Raw genomic sequence first — 18,493 nt, 5'->3', positions numbered from 1 at the left:
GATGTTGTGGACAGTCTGTAAGGATGCTGCAGGTTTCAGAGGGACATTGGTAAGTTGCAAAGCTGGGCTGAGAGGTGGCAAATGGAGTTTAATGCAGAGGAGTGAGAGGTGATTCACTTTGGAAAGCGTACTGGAATGCAGAGTACTGGGCTAATGGTAAGATTCTTGGCAGTGTGGATGAGCAGAGAGATCTCGGTGCTCATGTGCATACGTCCCTGAAAATTGCCACCCAGGTCAAGAGGGTTGTTAAGGCGGCATATGATGTGTTGGCTTTTATTGGTAGAGGAATTGAGTTTCGGAGCCATGAGGTCATGCTGCAGTTGTACAAAACTCTGGTGCGGCAGCACTTGGGGTATTGTGTACAGTTTTAGTCACCGCATTATAGAAAGGACATGGAAACATTGGAAAGGGTGCAAAGGAGATTTACCAGGATGTTACCCGATATGAAGGGAGGGTCTTACGAGACTGCTTTCGTACGAGAGAAGCAGGTTAAGGGGTGACTTGATAGAGATATACAAGATGATCAGAGAATTAGATAGGGTGGACAGCGAGAGGCTTTTTCCTCAGATGGTGATGGCTAGCAAGAGGGGATATAGCTTTAAATTGAGGGATGATAGATATAGGACAGATATCAGAGGTAGGTTCTTTACTCAGAGTAGTAAGGGCGTGGAATGCCCTGCCTGCAACAGTAGTAGATTCGCCAATGTCAAGGGCATTTAAATGGTCATTAGATAAATACATGGATGATATGGAATAGTGTAGGTTAGATGGGCTTCAGATTAGCTTCACAGGTTGACACGATATCGATGGCTGAAAGGCCACTACTGCATTGTAATGTTCTATGTTCTAAATATACTGTCGCAAAACAGAGCAAAAGCTGCTACTTGTAGAATTTAGAAGAATGAGAGGTGATCTCATGAAAATAGATAGGAATGGGGCTTGACACGATAAGTGCTGAGAGAATATTTCCCCTTGTCAAAATGTTTAGGACCAGAGTGCATTGTCACAGGATAAAGGGGTGTCAATTTAAGACTGAGATGAGGAAGAATTTCTTTGCAACAGCATTACCCACAGCTGTTGGTGGTCTTTGAAATGGATGAAAAATACATATTAAGCATTGTAACTTCAATTTAAAAACTAAGTTGGTCGTGGAACCTTCATTTAGGGCATGTGCTATGAAATTTGTTTCTCGCTCACCCCCAGCTAATCAATTCCCTATCAGCTTTCTCCCTTTCTTCCCAAAAAGGGCAGAGCGAGGAGAGCTGGGGGTGTGGGGCAGAGAAAAAGAGAGGGAGCAGCTGAGGGAAGGGAAAGTAGATTTGGGCTTCTTTTAGATCAAGCTATGCTTCTCCAGTCAACAATTTATGATTCAATAAATGTTACCTACTTGTTAAATCATACTTGGAATTCAAATTTCTTCTAGCGTAATACAGAATACAGGGGATCTTCCAACTCAAATCAAACTGCACAGCCTCACACTGCAAAAAAAAAGTCAACTCTCAAGTAAACTGCAATCTCAACAATACTCCAAAGAATTCTCACTGGTCACCCATTCAAAATAATTAGCCTCTTTCAATTCCCATGTGGCATGTGTTGATAGTCTGGTCTAAGTGGTTAGTCAGGTGTGCTATTCAGCAGACTTCTTGCCAACATTACTCTGTCAGCTTCTGCTAGGTGATGTGCAACAAGGATCCTTCATGTCTGAGAAGCTGTTAGCCTTCATTTTGGATCTTACTCCTTATCCTTCCCACTTCCGATCAGCTCACTAACAATGAAACCTTATTATACATTGAATCAGAGAACAAAATTGTATTACATCAGTATGACAAAGTCACTCAGATGCTGATGTACTGTACCGTACTGTACTTGGCTGTTCACTTTGTTATAGTTGAGGCTGATAAACATAAATACACTTTTGTTCTGAGGGAATGTATCTTTTTGCCCTCCACTAACTTACTCTACATCACCTGAAATTCTGCAAGTGGTCTTTTCACTGATGATGAAGTTCATAGCTGAACTCTCAGTTCCCTGGAGCAACAGCAATCGGAACTTTGGCACCACAGTGGGTCACTCATGACTGCAGTGTACTTAATAGTACTATTGACATAACCACTTTACTTCGACTAGAGAGTGTGTGCATCTGTATGTGTGTATGCCTTTACATAAGAAATCTTTTATCATGATAAGTTATGTACAGATAGTCCCCAGATTGAGAACAGTTTCTGTTCTTGAATCCATTTGCAAGTCAATTTGTACACAAGTTGGAACACAATGTAGAACAATATAAAATTGGCATTCAGAAGTACAGAAAATGTTTACATGCTGAATCTTGAAAAATAATATTAATACACCCATGACACAAAAACAGAAATGGCAGTTAATACTCCATGTATTGGTTCATGTTTGTAAGTCAAGGTCCTGCTGTCTACTTGGGGGAAAAAAAAAATCACAAAAAGTATATGAATTAAAATAGAAGGAAGCAGAATTCTTTCATTTTCCTTCCCCCTCAACGTGGTTTCAAAGTAACATAATTGAAAAGATAAAGTCACGAGCATTTATTACCTTGTCAATTGGTTCAATGAGAAAGTCATTAAACAGATACCACTGTTTATGAGTGACGCCCTAAAACACAAAAATATTGCATGAGATATAACACAATAAATCCTGCCTTAAGGTAGCAGTTTTCAGACATTGCTGCACTGGGGAAACCTTTGTAAATAGCCATTTCCAAGGACCCCCATTATAAATCCAAAGGACAGTGCCAGGTACTCAAATAAAAACAATATAATTACTTCAGAGAATGTTGTGGTTCTGTTCGCCAAGCTGGGAATTTGTGTTGCAGATGTTTCGTCCCCTGTCTACAGGACATCCTCAGTGCTTGGGAGCCTCCTGTGAAGCGCTGCTGTGTTGTTTCCTCCGGCATTTATAGTGGTTTCTCTGCTGTCCGCTGCAGTGGCCAGTATATTGGGTCCAGGTCAATGTGTTTGTTGATAGAATCTGTGGATGAGTGCCATGCCTCTAGGAATTCCCTAGCTGTTCTCTGTTTGGCTTGTCCTATAATAGTAGTGTTGTCCCAGTCGAATTCATGTTGCTTGTCATCTGCGTGTGTGGCTACTAAGGATAAGTGTTCGTGTCGTTTCGTGGCTAGTTGGTGTTCATGGATATGAATCGTTAGCTGTCTTCCTGTTTGTCCTATGTAGTGTTTTGTGCAGTCCTTGCATGGGATTTTGTACACTACGTTGGTTTTGCTCATGCTGGGTATCGGGTCCTTTGCCCTGGTGAGTTGTTGTCTGAGAGTGGCTGTTGGTTTGTGTGCTGTTATGAGTCCTAGTGGTCACAGCAGTCTGGCTGTCAGTTCAGAAATGTTTTTGATGTATTGTAACGTGGCTAGTCCTTTGGGTTGTGGCATGTCCTCATTCCGTTGTCTTTCCCTTAGGCATCTGTTGATGAAATTGCGGGGGTACCCGTTTTTGGCGAATACATTGTAGAGGTGTACTTCTTCCTCTTTTTGCAGTTCTGCACACACCGGATCATCAACGCCACACTCACAGGAATCAGATTCACTGGAGAGGAAGAAAAGGACAACCAACTCCCAATTCTAGACGTGACGGTACAGAGAATTCACCACAAAGGTATACAGGAAAGCCACACACACAGACCAAGTCCTGAACTATGAAAGCAACCACCCCAACACACACACAAGAAGTTGCATCAAGACACTGTTCAAAAGGGCCGCAACACACTGCAGCACACCAGAACTGCAAAAAAAAGGAAGAAGAATACCTATACAATGTATTCACCAAAAACGGGTACCCCACAATTTCATCAACAGATGCCTAAGAGAAAGACAATGGAATGAGGACATGCCACAACCCAAAGGACTAGCCACATTACCATACATCAAGAACATGTCTGAACTGACAGCCAAATTACTATGACCTCTGGACTCATAACAGCACACAAACCAACAGCCAGTCTCAGACAACAACTCACCAGGACAAAGGACCCGATACCCAGCATGAGCAAAACCAACGTAGTGTACAAAATCCCATGCAAGGACTGCACAAAACGCTACATAGGACAAACAGGAAGACAGCTAACGATCCACATCCATGAACACCAACTAGCTACGAAACGACACGACCAGCTACCCTTAATAGCGACACATGCAGATGACAAGCAACATGAATTCAACTGGGACAACACTACTATTATAGGACGAGCCAAATAGAACAGCCAGGGAATTCCTAGAGGCATGGCACTCATCCACAGATTCGATCAACAAACACATCGACCTGGACCCAATATACTGGCCACTGCAGTGGACAGCTGGAACTGACAACTGGAAGCGGCAGAGACAAACCACTATAAATGCTGGAGGAAACAACACAGAAGTGCTTCACAGGAAGCTCCCAAGCACTGAGGATGTCCCCTAGACAGGGGTCAAAACATCTGCAACACAAATTCCCAGCTCGGCGAACAGAACCACAACAACGAGCACCCGAGCTACAAATCTTCTCACAAACTTTGAATACTTCAAAGAATATTATTATGAATGTTGCTGGTAAGTTGCATTTATCTGCTTCCCTGAATGATGCTTTGATGGAAACTGGAGTCCAAGGAGGAAAAAAGGAATCTAAAGTGGTGGGTGATTCAGAGAGAAAACCTTGACAACTACCAACATATGACTTCTAAAAATGAAAAGAGTCTGACATATTTTACAACTGGCAATTGCCATTAGCCAAATTGGCATCTCTGCTTATTGAAATTTCACATCATAAAATTGCACTTCCATTGGTCAGAGTTTTGGAAGGACTGTGGAAAGAATTTTAACATGGATATAACAAGGTCAACTGACAATCTGCTGGTATTTCATTTCTTAACATTGCATAAATCTCATTGTTCCCCTCTAATAAAACATAATGCTGCAGTTGAGACAACAGCTTTATTTACAGCAGACTAAGCCACTCCCAGTACCGCTGCAGAAAACATCAGGTAATGAAAATAACCGTGGCAGAAAAGGAAGGCAATCTTACTGATTTTTTTTCAAATAGTCATCATAAATTTAGATACTGATCCATACAAATGAAACTGACTACATTTTTTGGTAGTTATAAGTTTAAGGCAGGACTGGGACTGGGGTGATCACAAGTGTTTGGAACACATTTCCTTGCAATTCCCTTCAGCATAATTTGAAGTACAAACTATACCAAATACTTCATTAATATATGAGTTATAAAAGTATATTTTCAATTATATTAATGGCAATCCATGATTATCAACTGTTCATTAAACGATTTATTTTGAAAAGGGAAGCAGATGGAATTTTGCTGATGAGATGTACTATATCGGTCAATAAATAAGTTTTTTTGCTTCTGATAATACCACTGACACACTAAAATCTGACAGTTTCAAGACCTGTTAATTTAGGAATTAGATCCATACTTATACCTCCTTTCGTTGATGATACGTTTCGCCAACTTTGATATGGGCTACAAGATTTCCACCAGTCCGAGGATCTAAAATGTGGGCCACTGTTACCACCAGATCATATAGGTAGGTGCTCTCCTCATCTTCTGAAGGGTTCAACTACATATAAGGACCAAAGTAAATAGTAAGCCACCTCAGGCTGCTCATTGACTTAGACATATCAAACAGGTTATAATTTGAGAATTTTAAAAAAATACAAACAATGAAAGCTGCTTTTTGATGCCAATTACTTCAAAATAGATTTATGTCATTAACATAAAACTGCACTGTTTCAGTATAAAGTTGGAAATGTGCAATGGCTAACACATCTTTAAAAGTAATGCCCCAGATCTCTTCCAGGTCTTCCTTCCCACAGAACACTCAAACAATTATTCAACATTGCCCTGTGGTTTCGTTCTCTAATTTACACAGAGCACTTCAGTTTGCAGAAATGTAGATCTGAATGACAAATCAAATATATCTATACTATTCAGCTAGTCCAGCTATTCTTTCACAAGAGGATTTTAACAATTTAAAAATAGCATTAAAATATGGAAATCAGACTTACAGAACAATTATAATTAAAAGTCTTAATTTCCTGCGTCTTTATTACAAATAATTTTTAAGGTGTCCAGAGACTAAACATATGGTACTTCTAACCCCTTTAAGGAACTCTGAGATGGAATACAGGAAAACATATTTCCAAACCGGATGCAACAAGTAGCAGTAAATAAAATTAATGGAAAACATTTCTGAAACCTGTTACAACTAAACTGAAGCTTGGCTATATTAGATTTTACAAGCAATGATAGAGAAAGCAACATAGGTCCAGAACAGTGAACTTTAATCCTCCAGCATATTACAAGGGCCGCCCACGTTATGTTCACACTGATACCAGGTTTCTGCCGGTTAGACTTGAAGTGAGTTGTGTAAATGGCAATGCATCCTCGAGTAGCTATAACAAGTATAGTACTGTATTTATCCAGCCAATACTTATGAATGTGACTATGCAAAATGAGTTACTAACATAACCACAAAGGAATGCTAACAGCTTCACTCTTCCAACTTCACATCACAATATTAAGTTAGGTAGCAACGTGGACAGTGTAGATGATTACATAAAATTGCAAAGGGATATTGACAGACTAGGCAAATGGGCAAAACTGTGGCAGATGGAATTCAGGGTAAGTAAATGTGAGGCTATCCACTGTGGACTGAAAAAGGATAGCTCAAGGTTCGTTCTGGATGGTATGAAGTTAAATACAGTGATGTCCAAAGAGACTTGGAATTCAGGTGCACAGACCTTTAAAATACCAAGAACAGGTGCAGAAAATAATAAGGGCAGTAAATGAAATACTGGGCTTTATATCTTGAGGGCTGGAGTATAAGGATGCAAAAGTTATGTTGCAGCTATACAAAACCGTGGTTAGACCCCGCTTGGAATACTGAGAGCAGATCTGGGCACCACACCTTAGGAAGGATATATTGGCCTTGGAGGCAGTACAATGTAGGTTTACAAAATTGATACCTGAATTTCATGGGTTAAGTTAATGGAAAGTAAATACAAATAAAGCCAGTTTTCTATGGAATTTAGATGGTTAAGGGGTGATCTAATTGAAGTCTTCAGGATATTAACAGTAAAAGGCAGGGTAGATAAAGATAAACTATTTGCATTTGTTGGGGATTCTCGAACTAGGGTGCAATGTCCAAACGTTAGGGCCAGACCATTCAGGAAAGAACTTCGGAAGCACTTTTAGACACAAAGAATGGTAGAAGTTTGGAAGTTTCTTCCACAAACTGCAGTTGATGCGAGATCAGTTGTTAGTTTTAAATCTGAGACAGAAATTTTTCTTAAGCAAAGATATTAAGGGATATGGCCCAAAAGCAAGTATATGGGTTTATGCCACAGATCAGCCACAATCTCACTGAATGGCAGAAGAGATTTGAGGGGCCAAATGGCCTATTCCTGTCCATATGTACAGTATTATAAAAACTAGAAGAAAACATTCTGCAGACATATCTATAATTAAGAAAAAAAAATCACCAGGTATGAATTGCAAATATAACTGTCCAAGAAGATTTATGTTTAAACAATCTTACTCCATTTTGTGGCTCTCAAATATTCATGTTTTTCCCCATGTTTTGGAAAAGATACTAACTGCCTCCCCTTCAGAAAAACATGTGCACATAATTTACCATGTGATGAAAGGTGCAAGTTTCATGATATGAATTTCATTTTTCAAGTTTTGCTTTCAAAACAGGTGCTGGTAAGCATTGGCTACTTCTGTGAAAGCTCTTTTTAGAGAAAAAGTTCAGAGATAAGGTTACAGTGTCCACCAGGAACAAAGGCTAAATACAGCATTTTTGTCAGAAAGAGGACAACAACAAACATCCATGATGTTAATGAAAGATGTTTATACTGTTGGGTTTATGACAAGGAAGGATGTAAGGCCATTAGCTTTGCTTTCAGTTCAGAAGAAATTAAAATGAGCAAACTTTAATTCATTTCAAAAGCAAGATTTTCAGTTTAATTCAGGAGACATTTGATGAGTTTAAAAAATGTTTATTTTCTCTCCAAGGAGGAGAATTCAGGGCAACTCAGGCAGCAAAATCATGCCAGCAGGAAGGTTTAGTTTGTGAAATTTCTCAATGAGGAAAGTTTGCAGGTCATTAGAATGAAGTAAGTTTAGGCTCTCAGATTTGTGAAAAGTTTCTGACAGCAAATTTGTAAAGGACTCAGTAAATTGTCCTCAGTCTAAAGCAAGGAAAATATCAAGAATTAGTTAAGTAGAATCTTAGTGTTGAATCAGGAGGAATAAATCATCTGGACTCTCAAGATTCTACAACAGACAGTGTCAGGAGAAAAAGCTGAACTGTTGTTTTGCTGTGTGGTTTGAAATCATTCTCTGTCACATATTATATATATGCTAAAAGAAAATCTGTAGCCTTGTGTGAATATATCTCAGTGGCTAACCACTATGTTAAATAACTAAATAAAAAAGAAAAAAAATGAAGATATGATATATTGAGCTGACTTGCCTAGTAGCTGGGATCATAATTTCCATTTCTAAACTCAAGCTACTCTGTAAGTAGCAATTAAAACACATCCAGGAGTTCATCTTCATTTAAGGTTTGAAAATAAAGAATCACAAGTTAGAAATAGTTACATACACCTTCATTTTCAGTCCAGTTTGTAACTTCCAGCTCTTTTGTTTTAGTGAGCTTCATCTTGATAGAACATGGGATCCATATATTTTTCAGTTCCTCAATTGATGTATAGAAGCTCAGTCCTTCTGCATTACAAAGTGCTTCCCTGGAAAAAAAATGTCTTGGTTTGCAAATGGAACGTCATATCACCATTTGTTAAGTTAGGTGGAAACTGGGCAGTTTTTACTATTTTATGTTTTAGGATATTTTAGAAGACCCCTTGAAATTAAATTTTAAAAATTCAAAAAGATTAATCATCCCAGATAACATGAGGGATATAGCACTAAATACACGGATTGAGACAAAGTCTTTTATCAGTTTTGCAAATGATATAAATACCATAAAGATACAGCACTTATGGGTTATTTTAGTTATAACATAGTTATGTGTGGTTTCAGATAGAATAACAGTTGGAAAAGTAACAACTTTTCTTTCCTTTTGAGAAAGATGGCCTACTTGGTAAACAGAAATTGATACAACTTTGTGTGGGACTGTAAATGAAATTGGCATCGTTTTTTCTCTAAACTTCACTTTGATATAGGAGGTTCATGGGGAGAAACAACAGGAAACCCAAGAGATGGTGGCTGGTCTTGTTCAGAAGGTGCATAGGTCTCAGTTCTGTATAGAATTGCTGGCTAGTTTTACTCCAAAGGAACTGTGCTCTTTGGAGTAAACTGACAACCAGAACATCGAACAACAATTTGCTGTTGCAGCTGATCTCCAGCCAATTAAAACCAAATCACATACAGCTGCGTTATCAGAGGAGCCGAAGGTGGAAGCGATGTTCAACAAGATTTAGTGCTGAGATCACAGCTGTTCACAGTTTGCATTAACAGTTTGGACTTTGGAATTAAAAATCCAATTTCCAAATTTGAGGTGACACCAGATTGATAGCAGAATAATCAATGTTGAGGACGGCAACAAATTACAGGAGAATGGTAAGAATGTCGAACTCACTCCAACAGGGAGTGGTTGAAGAGAATAGTACTGATGCATTTAAGGTCAAGATAGTCAAGCATATGAGGGAGAAGGGAATAGACGATTACACTGTAGATTCAGATGAGAAAAGATTGAAGAACACTCAGTTGGAACATAAACACTGGTAGGGACTCGCTGGGCAGAATAACTGGTTTCTGTGCCATAAATCCTATGTAAACAATGCTCCATGTTCTTCAAATATGATTCACTGGAACTTTTGATGGCAATACCACTAGCTTTTTATTAAAAGTTTCTTAACTTAGACTGAAACTTCTGAAAACCTGAGAGTTCAGTTTTCGACCAAATCCATTTTTAAGGTCTAACAAGCTCTATCACAAGACAGATTTTGGGAACAACAAAACAATTAGTGACAGGCTGGTAAGGGACCAAAGGGGAGGTAATATTTGTCAGTTAGTCCTTTGAGGAGTTAACAGCAATGGGTCAGGTCACTCGACCAGTAATCCAGAAGTCTGGACTAGTGTTCCAGACACAAGTTGAAATCCCACACCACAGCAGCTCAGGAACTTAAATAAAATACCTGGAATAAAAAGCTATTAGAATATTGTTGACCAGGAAATTACCAGATAATTATAAAAACCCATCCAGTTCACCTATGTTCTTTAGAGAAGGAAGCTCACTGTGTTTACCCAGTCTGGTCTGTATCTTGTCTCTACATCCCATCAGATCCTTCACACACCACCACACGCTACCCTTGAAGGAAATGTGGTACAGAAGAGTGTGTTTATCACCTCCTTCTGATACATGCCTTTGCAAAGGAGGTCTGGAAGGAGATGTAGTGTTTTTTTCAAGGCTTGAGCAGTTCAAGAGTGCAGGACTATATGCTCTATGGGCTATTCCCAGGTGGGGACACAGTGACAAACATCAACTATTGATGGAGGACCACTACCTCGGCTGAACATGTTCTTTGGTCTGCCCAAGGCTCATCATTTTTCCAATGCAAAGAATGTTGAGTGGACAGACTGGCACCTTTCAAGATCCAAGATTGTGCTGAGAGATGCACTAAATTTTGGGGGTAACTGTCAAAAGACACAGTGTGAAAAGACCATATCGCAGGCTATTCAGTCAGTCGACTGAGGAGCCAATAACTTTGTTGAACCTTTCAAGCTGTATGCTTGACACTGAACGTGTACAGTAAATATCATAACTATTGCAATAGTATGGAGGGATCTCAGAGTAAAAGAAAACACTATGGAGAAAGAAAAACGAACATTATTGCAATGTGAGGTCCAATTTGAAATGTTTTGGAATGTACTTTTTAAATATATTTTTGAAAAAAAAAATGAGGTTCAAAACCCATAGCAATGTAGTTTCTACTCAACTGTATTCAAGACAGCAGCTCACCACCACTTTCTCAAGGATAATTAGAGATAGACAATACAGGTTGTGTGCATTTCATTAACGCAAATTCACTAACGCAATTGACAAGTTGGGGATACTGTTTCCAAAGCACAAGCTTTTTAAGTGTGTTGGCTGTAACACGATTACATCGCCAACATTTTAAATGCAGTTTCTAAAGCATGATTTTTCTGTAATGTGAGGTTGAACAAGAATGCAACTGTTGTGTTATAGAAGAACTACCTGCAAATATTGGTCTCACTGGTGACACACCACAGCCCACGAATGAACAAAAAAAGTGAGCAGAGGTACAGTTTTCCTAATATTACTGACGAGAAGAATTTGAACTGAGCCACAAACAAGTTCATCAAATCATGCTGGAAGAAAATGGACTAAAAAAAACCTACCATTCTGTTGGGTTATTTTCTTTCATTTTCATTGCTTCCAAATCTTCCTTTCTCATCTTGTTGTGTAATTCATACTGTCACAAAACAAAGCAGGATCACTTACACTTTAGGCCATTAGCAAAGAACTGTACGCAAACTGACCCATCATCAATATTTTTCTCTCCTGAAATGTTGACACGTGCGGAGTACTGTATTTAATAGGCCATTTTTTCACATGACCCTATAGTTAGCATGTTACTTAGGCATGGAAAGCATCTTAACCAAACCCTACGCTGTTTGTACTCAACAGCCACCTACCGACACCCTTGAAGGGCATTCCAGTAGAGTTCAATCCCATTCTTACCTGATAGACATTCACATGTAGTTTAGCTTAGTGATCCAGAATGGGATCTTAGTTAATGGTATCTGTGAGCTAGGGTAGCAGAGATAAAATTTAGTACCTCTACTGCTACCTGGCTACGACAAATTCATTCAGTACCTACCAGATCAAGTCTAAAACCTTCCTGATCTATACAATGCAGCTCAGGTTCATTGCGAAAGGTAAGATATATTGGACTGGGAATGGTTATGGTGTAGAATCGATAGAATGACATTAGTGCTCAAAGGGTTAAATAACGAGACCAAGTTACTTCATCTGACCTTATAATTACTCGACACACCGAGTGTGTCTCTACCTCCGAGCAAGGAGGACTGGGTTGAAGTCCTACCTGCTTCAGAGGTATGTCATAACATCTCTGAACAGGCTGATTAAAATACATCCATAATTAGAGTATAGAAGGTTGAGCAATGATCTTATAAAGACATTTAAAATCAAGGAGATTTGATACAATAAGTACTCCCAGATAAATTATTTCCACTGAAGAGCTATACGGTACTCAAAATGTTAACTGTTTCTCTCTGCACAGATGCTGCCAGACCTGCTGAGCTTCTCTAGCATTGCCATGTTTGTTTCAGATTTATAACATCTGCAGTATTTTGCTTTTATATAAATTATTTCCTTTCCTGAAGTAACCTAGAACAAGGGGGACATTATCTTCAAATACAGCCAGGCTGTTTAGCCATGAAATAAAGAAGAATTTTATTGCACAAAAGATAGCAAAAATACGAAGCTCGCTTCCCAAGATGCTGGATACTGGGACAGTTGAAATAGTATAGCATATACAGCACAGAAACAGGCCATTCAACACAACCAGTCTATGCCACTACTTTTGCTACACTTAAGCTTCCTTAAATCTTCCATCATCTAAATCTACCATGGTAACTATGTATTCCTAGGTGGTTTATATGCTTGCCTAGGTTCCCCTTAAATGCACTCCCAATGGTAGCAAATTCCTCATTCTTACTACACTCATGGTGAAGACATTTCCACTGATTTCACTGTTGGATTTCTTATATTTTGCACCAATACGTATAGATTAGCCATGATCTAACTGAATGGATCAAGAGATTTTAGAGGTTGTGTTGTCTATGTCTATTCCTATTTCACAAGTTATAAGATAATGTGTGTTCAGGGTGGGTCCTCTTGGTGGTGCAGTTGTAGTTGCTAGCCCTTGGACCAGGAGGCCCAGTTTCAAGTCCTACCTGCTCCAGAGGTGTGTAATAACATCCCTGAACAGGCTGATTAGAAAAACTGGGTTACATCTTTTAAAACAAGTAATGTTCAGGGAAGACATTTGTATTGCAGTGGCAATGTCCCTACCTCTGAGCTAGGAGGCCTGGTCTCAAGTCCCACCTGCTCCAGAGATGCGTAATACATATCTAAATCAGTTGGTTACAAAAAGTGAGGTCTTGTGCTGCAGTGGTAGTGTCCTTGCTTCTGGGCCCAGATTCAAGTTCCACCTGCTTTACAGGTCATAGAGATGTACAACAAAGAAACAGACCCTTCGGTCCAACCCATCCATGCCGACCAGATATCCCAACCCAATCTAGTCCCACCTGCCAGCACCCGGCCCATTTCCCTCCTTGTAATAACTCATCTAAACATGTTGATAAAAACAATCTAAGATATGTTCAGAAGGCCCAGGTTCAAGTATCACCTGCCCCAGAGGAATGCTATTACATTGCTGAACAGATTGATCAGAAAATATCCAATATATATCCAGGTTGGGCTGTTCCATAATAGTCGTGCCCCTACCTCTGAACTGGAAGTCCCAGGCTCAAGTCGCAACTGCTCCAGTGATGGGTAGTAACATCTGTGAACAGGCTGTTCAAAACATCTCTAAGGTATGTCTAGGACAGGGTTCTTGTGATGCTGTGGTGGTGTCTCTAAGCCAAAAGGTTTGGGATCATGTCCGACATGCTCCGAAGGCATGTCATAGCATCTCTGAACAGGTTGTTTATAAAATATGTAAAATATCTCCAGTCCTTATAACATCACAAGATAACTACATAATTCATTCTGATAATACAAGGTCTATATGCCAGGAACAGGTATTATATATGTGAATGACCACGACTGAAATGAACCTAGCACCTCACAGAACTATCATTCTTCGATTCAGGATAGCAGCAACAGACTGTTTAAGGTATACTGTCGCAAGTTAGACTCATTAAACACAAAGCTAATGAATTGATGTCAATAAAAGTTTAGGATGGGATGTGGGGAAAAAGTAACAGCCAAAGTAAAATTTCAGCAACTAAATTGATGAATAATTCATTGCTTTGGGCCAGTCATCAATATGGCGTAAGTATTAAAAGAAATTCCCTCACTTTTCAACGAGAGCATGCAATATTGATTAATTTTATTGATTTATTGCCCTTTTGGATGGAAATGTCAAAAAGATGACTTTATTTTGCTCAGCTTTCCTTTGCCTTCCCTCGACACAGACATTCAGTATACTGCTTTGAATCTGGCGAGTAGGAAATTCAACACAGTAGCCTAGAAATGAGCCATTCTTCTTTTCTTCCTTTTCTTGTGGAAGAGTGCTGGCCTTTGTTCAGAAATTTACCATAGCATAACATTTCATTCTAACAGGAAAGCTGCTAGAATGTCACTAGCCACTGAAGAGGTGCTCCAAACTTGCCAGTAGTGACATTCTCTTCAACCAGAGACGACAATGTTGGTCATGCCCTTTCCTCATCACCAAAGTCTGCACAACTTAAGTACTACATTACAATCGTGACTACACTTCACTAAGTATTTCATTGGTTGTAAAGCACTTTGGACACCATAAAGCAAGGTACTATATAAATGCAGAATATTATTTTTGTACTACTTTTTCAACTTTTGTTTTGTTAAATTTCAGAAACTCCTTAAAAAGAGAGAACACAACTCCCTAATCTGAAAAAGAAGGAAGTAAACACAAAGATTTTAGGACAGGTTTAAAGTGTGATATTTTGAAGTGACAACAATTAATTCCTCTTTACACACCTCAGCTTGGCATTTCCAGAATTCAGCTTCCTTTCTGCTGTTCACTTCACAGTTAATAACAAGAACATCAGGTAAGCATCGAATATTCCTGGTTTGGACCTGGAACAATATACAATATCCAATCAACATAAACTTTCATTCAGTTCTGATGAGCTAAACGTAAACTCGGATATTTTCTCCACAGGTGCTGCCAGAACTGCTGAATATTTTCAGAATTTACTGTTTGTATTTCTGGAAATGCAATAGGTTGACTTGTAACAATGCACAATACGCTTTGCGATAATGCCACAAATGTATACAATAGTTTTTGACTTGGTTGAAAGACCAGAAACATCCCAAGCATGTGACCATACACTATAGCCCGTTACTTCAGAGCATTGCTAGCAATTAAGACAAGCTTGTTTTTATAAATTTTTGGAACCAATTGTTATTTTCTGTAGATAGGCTACAATGTTCCTGCTTATATTTAAATATAAAATGTTTAAAAAGTGGATGTCTTGACAAGTTGTAAACTGAAGTAATTAATCAAGCAATGCGGACTTTCAAGAGTACAGAATCTTTATTCCCTCTCAAAGCTGAATATACATAGCTTTGTTTTAATTCCTATAATAGGGATCCAATTTAAATGCACCAAAATCTTTCCATTAGCTATATTATCAAGAAGTCCACATTTCTTGTACTTGGAATACAACCCAAATGACACATTTTCACTAGCTGCACTGCAAGCAGTGGAACAGGAAAATCAGTTCAACGAGTTGAAAAAATGTGGTGCTGGAAAAACACAGCAGGCCAGCAGCATCCGAGGAGCAGGAGAATCGACGTTTCGGGCGTAAGCCCTTCTTCAGGAAAGGCTTATGCCCGAAACGTCGATTCTCCTGCTCTCGGATGCTGCCTGGCCTGCTGTGTTTTCTCCAGCACCACATTTTTCAACAGAACATATCCACAAAACTAAACTTGAAGTAAAAACAGAAATTTCTGGAGAAACTCAGCAGATCTGGCAGCATCCATGGGAAAAAAAAATGCAGTTAACATTTTGCACCCACTGACTTTTTGTCAGAACTGTTAGCAGGTAGGGAAAGGTGGTATTGATGCTGAAGCCAAAGTTAGGGTGGCAGGGACGGAAGAGGCAAGCAGATAGGTGGAGTGGAACCCAGGGAAAGAGAGATAGATATGAAAGGAGTAGGTAAAGAAGGAGATTATGGATAGCAGGCCAGGACAGACAATAAAGCTGAATAAGTGATAATAAGAGAAAGCGAGTGAGCTCTGCTGAATACAATCATATAATATGATAACTGACCTAGGAGTACACAAGAAGGGTGACTTGTAGCACACTGACAAATTGTCATAACAGAACCAGGTATTGGGTGGGTAAAATCATACGAAGATAGATTCAGGCTCTGAAGCCATTGAACTTGACGTTGAGACCTAGAGGCTACAAGATTCCCAAACGGAAAATGAGATGTTGTTCTTTGAGCTTGCACGGAGGCTCCTTGTAATACTGCAGCAAGACTGTAACATAAATACTAACCAGGGAACGTGGTGGGCAACTGGAAGCTCAGGGTCATTTTTGTGGAAAGAACGTAGGTGTTCTGCAAAGCGGTAACCCAGTCTGCGTCTCGTTTCCCCAATGTAGAGAGACTACACGGAGTAAAAAATGAGGTCTGCAGATGCTGGAGATCAGAGCTGAAAATGTGTTGCTGGTTAAAGCACAGCAGGTTAGGCAGCATCCAAGGAACAGGAAATTCGACGTTTCGGGCATAAGCAGCAGGCCAGGCAGCATCAGAGAGCAGGAGAATCGACGTTTTGGGCATAAGCCTTTCCTGATGAAGGGCTTATGCCCGAAACGTCGAATTTCCTATTCCTTGGATGCTGCCTAACCTGCTGTGCTTTAACCAGCAACACATTTTCAGACTACACTGTGAACAGAGAATACAGTGAACTAAATTGAATGTGAAGTACAGGCAAATCCTGGAAGGTATGTGTGGGACCAAGAAGAGGGGAGGTAAATGGGCAACTATTACACCTTTGTGATTACATGGGAAGGTACTGTGGGGTGGGTGAGGAGATGTTGGGAACAGGGAGGAGTGAATCGGATTGTCCCAAAGGGAACAGTCCGTGTGGAAAGCTGATGAAGGAAGGAAAGGGAATGTGTGTCCGGTCATGGCATCTCATGAGATGAGACAGAAATGAAGCTTACAATCCTTTATGAGGAGGCTGGTGGGGTAGTAAGCGAGGACCAGGGGTTCATATCATTATTGTGGGAGGGAAGGGAAGGGAAGGGATGAGAACAGAAGTGTGGGAGATGTGTAGACCTGTCAACCAAAGTAGCAAGGAATCCTCAGATAATGAAAAAGGTGGACATTTCTGAGGATCTCTGTAGAAAGTGGCATCGTCAGAACAGATACAATAGAGATGGAGAAATTGGGAGAACGGGATAGAGTTCTCAGAGGAAGCAGGGCAGGAGGATGTCTAGTCCAGATAACTTGGCGGCCAACCCATCCCCAGAAACGGAAACAGAGATGTCAAGGAAGGGAAGGGAGCAGTCAGATATGGACTAGGTGGAGGTGAGAGCAGGATGGAAACTGGAAGTGAAATTGATAAATCTTTCCATTTAGGAATGAGAAAGGGAAGCAGTACCCAATGATGTCATCAGTGTACCAGGAAGAGCTGGGAGGAGGGACCAGAGTAGGACTGAAATAATCAATGTTCCATGTACCCCACAAGAGAGACAGGCATTACTGGGGCCCATGCAGATACAAACGTCCACACCTTTGACATGAAGAAAATGAGGAGTTAAAGGAGAGTCCCAAAGTGAGGATGAGTTCAGCCAGGCAGATAAGAGTGGTGGTAGATGGGGATGATTCAGGCCTTCTTCCCAGGAAGAAGTGGACAGCCCTTAGACCATCTGAGGGGGTATGGATGTGGAGAGGGATTACACGCCCATTGTGATGATACTAGGAGAAAGTGAGGGCTGCAGATGCTGGAGATCAGAGTCAAAAGGCGTGGTGTTGGAAAAGCACAGCCCGTCAGGCAGCATCCAAGGAAGAGAGTTGACATTTCGAGCTAATGCTCTTCACATTCCTGAATAAGAACTTACACTTGAAACGTCGACTTTCCTGCTCCTTGGTTGCTGCCTGACCGGCTGTGCTTTTCCAGCACCATATATTCTAAAAGTAACTGGACAAACCCCTCAAAGTTTCTTTGATGTTTTTAAACCATGTCCTGTTCTGTTCAAGTTACTCTCTTCCAATTTGGTCCAGTATTCCTTTCACATCATACATTACATCAGGTCATGGTATAATTTTCATTTACTACGCAACTCCTGGTGAATAAACCGAGACTTCACGAGCTGCAAATTTCCCTCAGTCCAAATGTTGTACACTACAAGTTAAATGCTTTCAGACGCAGTCCAGATGTACACTTTCTCATTAGTTTTATTTCAAATCAACTACACACCATAAAACTTCCCTTCATATACATTTGAATACAATGAAATAATTTGTTTACAACACCTATTTGCCTTGCTACTTTTAACGCCCCTGTATTTAGCTTCCTATTAAAAGAATTAAATACAAATATACTAACCGTAGGTTGGTATTTCTCACAGTTTTCACACCAGGCCTGGGTGTTCTGTTCAAGACAAATACTTCTCTTCAGTACTTCAGCAAACTCATACTGTCGAATACTTTTGTCTAAAGTCAAAAAT

At 39.9% G+C, this 18,493-nt stretch overlaps 1 protein-coding gene across 3 annotated transcripts in view; it reads right to left on the bottom strand.

Annotated features, from left to right (window-relative positions):
- Positions 1–18,493, bottom strand: part of pan2 (poly(A) specific ribonuclease subunit PAN2) — an 83,969-nt gene that overhangs the window by 18,122 nt on the left and 47,354 nt on the right. For all 3 annotated transcript variants that reach the window (XM_060820967.1, XM_060820965.1, XM_060820966.1), the window contains exons 14-20: positions 18,373–18,479; positions 14,788–14,886; positions 11,418–11,491; positions 8,641–8,782; positions 5,452–5,589; positions 2,563–2,622; positions 1,388–1,478 (exon numbers count right to left, since the gene is read on the bottom strand). In XM_060820967.1, the coding sequence (XP_060676950.1) occupies positions 1,388–1,478; positions 2,563–2,622; positions 5,452–5,589; positions 8,641–8,782; positions 11,418–11,491; positions 14,788–14,886; positions 18,373–18,479 (711 nt within the window). The remainder of the gene's footprint in view (positions 1–1,387; positions 1,479–2,562; positions 2,623–5,451; positions 5,590–8,640; positions 8,783–11,417; positions 11,492–14,787; positions 14,887–18,372; positions 18,480–18,493) is intronic.

The sequence above is a fragment of the Hemiscyllium ocellatum genome, chromosome X, assembly GCF_020745735.1.
Source record: "Hemiscyllium ocellatum isolate sHemOce1 chromosome X, sHemOce1.pat.X.cur, whole genome shotgun sequence".
In the NCBI taxonomy this organism is placed as follows: Eukaryota; Metazoa; Chordata; class Chondrichthyes; order Orectolobiformes; family Hemiscylliidae; genus Hemiscyllium; species Hemiscyllium ocellatum.
This window is presented reverse-complemented; position numbering and strand designations above follow the sequence as displayed.